At 45.1% G+C, this 9,065-nt stretch overlaps 1 protein-coding gene across 1 annotated transcript; it reads left to right on the plus strand.

Moving 5' to 3' along the window:
• Positions 1-699: 699 nt before the first annotated feature.
• prdm8b (PR domain containing 8b) lies at positions 700-5,422 on the plus strand. The gene is made up of 4 exons (XM_024260305.2): positions 700-1,158; positions 2,818-3,042; positions 3,157-3,388; positions 3,546-5,422. The coding sequence occupies exons 2-4, from the start codon at positions 2,824-2,826 to the stop codon at positions 4,802-4,804; spliced, it is 1,710 nt and encodes a 569-aa protein (XP_024116073.1). The 5' UTR covers positions 700-1,158; positions 2,818-2,823; the 3' UTR covers positions 4,805-5,422.
• Positions 5,423-9,065: the final 3,643 nt, after the last annotated feature.

Here is a 9,065-nt window from a genome sequence, read left to right on the forward strand (position 1 = left end):
CCATCACTTTAAAGTTTTGAATGCAGGATTATGTTTTCTTGGTGATGATTTTAGAAAATGAATTTTCACTACAGCCGTAATTCAATGACAGATTGACTTCAGTCCAAACTCAAAGCAGTTCCTGCTGCAGAGATGCAGCAAAGGTTTTAGGTCAAGTACTCACCTGCAGCTTTCTTCATCCAGTCGCTTTGTCTCTCTGGCTCTGTCCTGGACGGGGTCACAGGTAGGGCCCACCCTAAAGACGTCGTCCGTCTGCATCAGAGCACGGGCCTGCAGTGTCAGCAAATGATACTCTGACGCCCCCTTTGTGAGCATGAGCACACTGCAGGCAGCGGAGACGCACGCGGAGTCAGGCCGGGGCGCGCGGCCTGTCTGACCGCACACAGAGCGCGAACTGCTGCGGCGGGGTGGGGGGGGGGGGGGGGCAAAAAATGAAATAAAGAAAAAGATGCAAAGTAAATCACAGGGGACGGCGGGTTTCAAGCAAAAAATATTTTAGTTCTTTATTTCCTTTTCTATTTTTTTTTCTAAATATATATAAAGTATCTTGTAAAGTCTAAAGGTTAATGTTTTATTAAAAAAATAGTATTGTTAGTGCTTTTATTGTGATAAATATGAATTGAACTGGTGCTCCTTCACTCCCAGCCTCCCGCTGGCTAAATGTCACTTTATTCCAATACAACCACCAACTTTAGTGATTTGAATTACAATAATAATGGGAGGTGGTGTTCGGGGGAGGGGGGCTCTTTATCCCTGCGTGTCCATAAATCGCCTCTAATGACAGTCGGGCAGGGAAGAGTTAAAGGGAGGAGACGGAGAGTGACACGCCTCATTGGGTAGATTATGTGCCGCAAACAAAAAGTGTGTGTCTGCGTGCCAGTCAGCCAGAGCTGCGGCCCCATCTGTGCGCCTGCGTCTGCCTCTCTGTCTACCTTCATCCGTCCTCCGTGCGCCCCGCCGCAGCACTGTCACTTTCATCGCGCCGGGGGGGGGATATGAACTGACTGTGGGCCCGCCCGGGAGCGCGCCACCACCTCCGCCGAGTCTCCAGCTTGATTCCGGAGCCTTATAGTCGTTGCTGAATTCTTCTTCTTCCCGGGACTGCGCCGCTCCTGCGCTCTCCGGCCGTCTGTGGATTATAGCTCACCCTGCTCAAAGGTAGGTGAGGACCAAACGCGTCTTTTGGATAGTTTTGGAGGATTTCTGGGTTAAGTTTCGTGCGCCCTGCGAGCGCTGCAGGCTGCGCGGAGTGGAGAGGAGGCGCAGATGTTGCTGTGGCTCCGCAGCGCTGATTTAGGGCGCCTGGCACCGCTTTAGCATATGGGTGTAACATCCCCCACCCGGCCTGGCTTTGAAGGAGCAGGCTGTGGACATGCACGCGTAAAACCAGCTCCTGGTCGGCTCCGTGCTCACGGAGCTCCGCGCTCGGCTGCTGCTACTGCTGAGAGCTCGTTCAGGTTTGCAGAAGAAAAGAAAGGTTCGGCTTCACAAAAAATAGAGAAATTAATCATTTTCAGGGATGAATATCTCAGTTGAATCCGCGGTATTAATATTATTTTGATAAAATAATAAAAGCCTCAGACCGAGCATCCAAAGCCTCGCTGCTTCTGCTTTCTCAGATGACTTATTTTGTATTTCTAAAAATATTTTCATTACTCTATGTGTGATTTATCCGCATGGTCCCTTTCATTTTGCACTTGCGCATTCTCTGGTTTTAGTTGTAGTGTTTTTGGAGCCACGTTCACAGGAGGGGCTGCGTAAAGACGCGCGGCGGCTCAGGCCCAGACCCGGTTACTGTCACCTCCATGCTCACGCTTATGAAGACGTGATGGGTTTAACGACTCTAAAGCGGCGGGGCCCTTCAATGTAGTATTATTATTATTAATATTATTACTTATTATTATTATTTATTATTATTATTATGTATTTATTATTATTATTGTTGTTGTTATTATTATTATCCTACTATCACAGGACAGGCATTCGTGATCCAGGAGGAGCGGGTTTTCGCGCGCACTTTGCGCCGCGTGAACACGCACTCAGCGGTGATAATAAGACGCTCGTGCTGCTTTAATTACAGTCTCAGAGGAAAAGTGGAGATTATGATAATGAGGAGGCACGCGCAGCGGCGTGCGTGCGTTCCTAAAGAGGCTATGGCTGCAGAAACCCGCCGGACTCTGGGTTCACTGGAACTCTTAAGCTTTATGACGATAGGCGCGCGCTCTTAGGAGAATTCCTTTTATTGTTCAAACTCACATTCTTGTTAGAAGCGGAAGTCTTTGGGGATATTTAAGGAGCTTTAGTTTAAGACAAGATTTCAGGCCCACATCCACGAGGAACATTATGAAGACGACTTCAAATTCACAGTTTATTTTTAATAGGTTTATGTTCGCGTCACTAAACAGGCCAACCAATATGTGCACTAAAAGTAACAACATATTATTATTATTATTATGGAAATTATTGTATTATTATAAGTCCATTATTATTACTATTATTATTATTAACGATAATAATATTAACGATAATATTAATATAACAACAATAACAAAAATAACAAAAATATTAATAATAAAACACGTTTCCAATGTCTTTCAAACAGACTACAATGATGAATAAAACAACATTTAAGAACCAGGTCGACACATTTGAGTTTTTTTGTTTTTGTTTGTTTGTTTTTTTTTTTAAGGCGGTATAAACGGCCTTCTGATCTGATATGGTTAAACACAGAGATGGTTTGGGTTAGAATAAAGGGGAAATGTTCTTGTGCTGCTTGTGGAAGCGGCGTGCTGACGCGCGCGTGTCTCGCGCCCGCAGAGTGCCATGGAGGAGTCCGGCTCGCAGAAGATGGTCTGGGACGGGGACGCCAAAGCGGTGCAGCAGTGTCTCACGGACATCTTCACGAGCGTCTTCACCACGTGCGATATCCCCGCGCACGCCATCTTCGGGCCGTGCGCGCTCAGCCACACGTCCCTGTACGACAGCATCGCCTTCCTCGCGCTGAAGTCCACCGACAAGCGCGCGGCTCCGTACATCTTCAGGGTGAGTCCGGGCGTGTTTCTGCACGTCTCATCGTGCAGGAAAATTACTAATATTCAGCTTTGCATTTATGGAAACGCGCGTGACTCTGAGCCACTGTTTGTTTGCGCGGCGCAGGTGGACACGTCGGCGGCCAACAGCACTTCGGAAGGTCTGATGTGGCTGCGGCTGGTCCAGTCCGCTCGGGATAAAGAGGAGCAGAACCTAGAGGCCTACGTGAAGAACGGACAGCTCTTCTACCGCTCCCTCCGCCGCATCGAGAAGGATGAGGAGCTGCTAGTCTGGTACGGTGCGGACCTGATCGACCTGCTGCTGCTCAGCTCCAGCAGAGCCCCCGCCAAGAGCAAAGGTGAGCAAGTCCCAGCAGTTTTTAAGCAAGGGGTAGTGAAGGATTTTGGATTGTTGATGACAAAATCCCTAAATGGCTGCAGCCTCTGACGTTCCAGTCTCTAAAAACAGCTGCAGAGTTTGATCGACGTTCATGAAATGTCCTGTTTGTCTGCCAGCCTCAACCCATCACACCTGCCCAGACTGCAACCAGCGATTCCAGTTTGAGTTTCCCTTTTTGGCCCACCTGCGATTCCGATGCTCCAAGAGACTGCAGAGCAGCGGTTCAGCAGACGAGGAGTCCAGCAGAGACAGAGGCACCGAGCACACAGACAGCCCCCCAACCAGGACCAGCCCAAAGCTGGGCCGCTCCGAAGGCTTTGGAACCCCTCAGGACACCACCAAGCCCTCCACCGACTTCCACAACCTGGCCCGGGATCTGGAGAAGAACCGAACGAGCCCACCGAGCGACAAAGAGGCCGAGATCTGCAGCGAGAGCTCGGGGAAGAGGAAGTTCTCGGATATAGATGAACGAGAAAGCCGAAGACCAGGCCTCCCACAGACCAAGTCCAAAGATGAGCTGGAAGCTTCTGCACAGAACTACAGAGGAGCTTACAGCTTAGAGGAGAACCAGAGATCCTTCTCCCCACCAGGTTCGCTGGATCCTGGGGAGGCCAAGCGCAGCGCCTTCACAGAGGTCAGGAAGTCACCTCAGAATCCAAAACACCACAGCAGCACCAGAAACCTCCCGAGCTCCAACTCTGAAAACAAAGAGGGAGGCCGTCCCAGCGGGAATCCTCCTGAGAAGAGCCTGGGCATCAGGCAGGTGCTGTCTGAGACGCAGCCGCCACAAAGCCTGTCGCTAGGCAGTGCGTTCACGTCCGTCAGCCAGCAGGGCGGCGGCAGTGGCGGGGAGAGGAAGAGTGCCTTCAGCCAGCCGTCCCGCTCCTTCTCACAGATTTCCCCCTTAGTGATGCCTCCAAAGCTGCTGGACTGCCACCCAGCGGTGGGTGATACCATCTCCTCCAACAGACTCTACCAGGCCGACCACCTCGCCGCCAAGCTGCAGGGAGCAGAGCTGGGAGCCAACTGCCCGGTGCCGGGTGCCATGGGCAAGCAGAACCCCTTCGTCTACGCCACCGCCTTCTGGCCCAAGAACTCTGGACCCATCCAGCTTCAGATGCCCTCCGCCCTCACTCTGCTGCCCCCCTCCTTCACCTCCCTCTGCCTGCCCGCACAGAACTGGTGCGCTAAGTGCAACGCCTCTTTCCGCATGACCTCAGACTTGGTTTACCACATGCGTTCGCACCATAAAAAGGAGTACTCCATGGAGCCGCTGGTCAAGCGGCGGCGGGAGGAGAAACTCAAGTGTCCCATATGCAACGAGTCCTTCCGGGAGCGGCATCACCTGTCCCGGCACATGACCTCTCACAACTGACTTTTCGGACTTTGGCCGGGACGCCTGGATTAAGGCTCCTGCTGGAGACAGACCACGTGAAAACACTAAACACCCTTTGCACCTCTTTTGGTTTTGGACACATCCTTCACATCTGTCTGTTTCCTTTTACTCCCTTGTGAAAAAGACAAACGTCCTGTTTGAGTATGTGCAAATGCATTTTGACTTAAAAATGAATCTATTTATGATGCACCTAAAAGTTTGAAAATAAGGGAAGATTTAAATATGTGTAAATGTACAGGAAGTTGTATTTTATATCATGAAAATGCAAATATTGAGATGAATTACGACCATAGTCACACGTCGTCATGGTTTACAGCCCAACCAGCATTTTTATGCTTTTACTATGAATATGGACACAAATTGGGGATTTTATGTCAGACTATATTTGCGTGCATGTAATATGAGATATTGATTTAAGATGCATTCTATACATTACGATGTGATTAATTAGTTTTATTTAAAAAGAAAAACAAAGTGTCATATTTTGTGTCAGTGGGGAATAGTTTCAGTGTTTTCTTCCTTTTTGCAGAAATTTACTACTCAATAGTTTACCTAATTTATGTTGAATGCATTGACAATAAAATAGCTTTATTTTCATCTGTGGCTTTTTTGGATTTCTTCTTCAAAGTCAAAAAGAAAGTTTTTTCAGAAAACAAATTTTATTGGTTTAGAAAGAAAGACAAATTTTAAAATGTTTGATTCAAATTGTAATTTTAGTTTCTCTATTTTAAAATATTCGGATTTAAATATTTAAACATTTAAAACAGCTTCTAATCTTGCATAAATAAAAGCAGACAGACTGTGATAAAAATGTGCATGTGTATTATTTTTTTCATCTAAAAATCAGTCATTACATTTGTCTTATTTTTATTTTTTTCTTTTAAACTGCTTTAAAAACAGACAACTTATATCGGATTTACGTTTTTGCTGTTTGAATTATATATATATATATTACATTTGTTTTTTAGTTTGATAGTATTTATAGGATTATTTGAGTCTTCATTAAAAAAACAGAAGATGCAGAAAAATTCTATTTGAAAGAATTTTTATTTGAAGAGTGCATTTATGTATTTATGGAGGCAGCTGTCTTTAGAGACAGAGACAGTAACGAAGCGCTTCTGTCAATCCTGCAGGAGAAATTCATTCCGGAGGAGAGAAATCACACATGTTTTTTCAGCGGAATTCTTCAAACATGATTGTTTTTCTGTCTGTTCGCGGTTGCTTCTTCAAAGGCCGTTTTTAGGCGCTAAAACCTGCAGCATTTTTTAAATAATAACACGGAAAAATTAAAACAAATGTATGAATTTGAAATATACAAAAATAAAAAATCTGAACGAATGTTTTATCTCCCGTTAAAGGCGTGAATCTGTCAGCCGCTCCACAATATTCAGAGCGATGCAGCAGCCTGCAATCTTCTGCACACGGATGGAGAGATTCTGTCATGAATTCATTCTTCAGAAATGAAATGTTAACTTTAAATGTACAGATTTGACTACATTTATTTATTTGTTTTGTATTACGAGCTCATTTGACTCGGGTTAATGTGGTTTCATTAACGCTGAAGAAAAAGCATCGGATCGTTTCAAAGGTGGAAAGCTGGAATGAGTCACGCGCGCCATCACGCGGTGCCATCAAGAACTGCAGCACTAAACCAGTGAAGGCTCAGCGAGAACCAAACTGAAGATGTTCGGTCTGCTTTTACGCTGGTGTTTCTTCTCAACTTGATATGATTTTTTTTATTTTAAGCACCTTGATCCAGTTATCTCTGAATGTTGGTGAACAAATTAATTAATTGATTAATAATAATAATAATAATAATAATAATAATAATGAAAACATCACAAATCAAGACGTCTTCTCTGGAAAAAAACAAATAAAACGCTGGGAAGTCACAAACGGCTTTGGCGCTGCGGGATTGCGCGCTCTGTTTTGTCTACATTTATTGATTTGAAAGAGCCAAACTGGCACATGCACAAATGACAGCAGGCATCGTTTCAGGGAGGAGACGTTGATCCAGGAACATTTCTCCTGCTCGTGTTTCCGGTTGAAACATTGAGAAAAAGCCGCCACGGCGCATGAAGGATGGCAGAGGTCAGTATACTGACAGCAAGTGTCTTCCTTTTCTCCTCTTTTCTCCAAGGTCATTTCAAAGTCTGCTGCTCTCCTCATCTCCTGCGCTTTGCTTTCCCTCCACGCCTCGCGCCCGCGGCCACGAGGGCGCAGACCAGCGCGCACCGATCCTTTGATCCCATGATCCTTTTTTAAGGTCATGTTGGCTGCGGTCAGTGCAGAAACAGGTTGTAATGTTGAAGTTATCATCCCGTTTGTTCAAGCTCAGCCTCTTTTTCCACTGCTCCGAGTTTACATGTATGTTTGGATTTAAACGCATTAAGTGATCTGCTTTTTTTCCTTAATGCTGAGCATTTACAATCTCAAAAAGAATATTCTCAGAAACCAAACTCAATAACTGTGTGGGACTGAGACGTTATGTTGCTCTTTTGATTGTGCTTTTCTCAATTTTTCCTCAAAGTTTCTGTTTTAGCTTCGTGTCCTTGTCCTTACACTGTTCTTAACATATCTTTTTCTTCCAGTGGAGGCTACATTTCATATATTCTTTAAATCCAGACACTAAACACACCCCTGAAATAGAGGATGACATGCTGCTAATAACAGGATGGCTCTGAATCAAAGGCACATATATGTCAAATAAAAAGCCTTCTCAAGTTAAAAAATCATTTTGTTTGTCTCAAAACTGTGATGTCAAAGTTTGATATACTAAATATCCAGCCGACATTTTAGATTTCTCTGCTTCTTCTCAGGTGTTCCTCACTTGAAAAGCTGAAGAACATTTCTTTGAGGAAGCAGCCGTCCATTCATAACAGAGCTGCAAAAAACTCTTCCAGAACGAACGGCTCCCAATCAGTCGGGACATTGTGAAAAACTCTGCGGATGTTGTATGTACAATGCTTGTTTCCCTTCACAGATTTTTGAGATTCATCTTCTTAACTGCTGAACTGTCAGGGTCAGATGGTTGCTAGAGCCTGTCCCAGACTCTGCCAGGTGAAGGCGGGTTTCACCCTGAACAGGTCAACAATCTGTTACACCGTTCCCACACTCACACACTTTCACACCTAAGGACAATTTAGAGCCATCAACCACGTTTTTGGACTGTGGGAGGAAAGCGGAGTTCCCAAAGAACACTCACGCAGCATGGGAAGAATATACAAGCTACACTCAGAAAAGCTCCTTGCTGGGATTTGAAGCGGGCAAGAGCATTAACCACTACACCATGCAGCTGATTTATGGAATAGAGCAGCAGTTGCATCAATGTTATGTCCCTCTTCAGGGAGGAGGGAGAAAATAGGTCATGTCGAGAAATTAAAAAGAATCTGGGGCTTAAGGTGACCACAGATGGGGTGGCTGATGGAAGGAGGAAACAAGTGAGGGTGATTTCATATTTGAAATAATTTACATACATTCTCATGCTTCATAACAGAAAAATGAATAGAAATACAATTCCCAAAGATTAAAGATGAAATGTAACAAGGGGAATTACAAGACAAAGATGAGCAGAGGAAGAATCACATACTTTCAGACAGAAGGAGCAGACGGAAAAACAAATTCTTCCCAGGAATTCAGGAGTTTCTGGGAGCTTTTAAACTTCCCTCCCAGCCTGGCGATTGGGGGAGCGGAAGCCTCAGTCAGGTCTGCAGGAGTTGAAATTCAAGTACACACCACACAAAACAAACGCACACACATACTTAAGACCAGGGTTGTGACATCTGGGGTGACAGACAGACACACCTCATTTTATGCTTCTCACAGAATGATCCCAGTGTCTTATTTACTGAGGACAAAACCAGAACATTCTACAAGAAAAACTCTTCTCTGTGTGACAGACCCAGGAGTGGAGCCCTGCAACTGACAGACCACAACCATAACCAGAGCCTAACGACCTCTGACCTCAGACATGGTTTAGACCAGCGTTTTTCAACCAGTGTGTCGCGGCACACTAGTGTGCAGTAAGAGATGTTCAGGTGTGCCATGGGAAATTCATCATTTTCACTGATCTAAAAGCATTTTCTATCACCAGGAGATCAGCTCTGTTTTCATCCAAACAGGCCCTGATAAAACACTGAGTAGTTAGGAATATGAAAGATCATAAAATACTTTTGTGTTTATTTGATTTCAATAAAGACTTTTTAATAAGAATGACGGTCCTGCGATTTAGCCACAGCTA

Source organism: Oryzias melastigma, linkage group LG9 (assembly GCF_002922805.2).
Source record: "Oryzias melastigma strain HK-1 linkage group LG9, ASM292280v2, whole genome shotgun sequence".
NCBI classification, from domain to species: Eukaryota; Metazoa; Chordata; class Actinopteri; order Beloniformes; family Adrianichthyidae; genus Oryzias; species Oryzias melastigma.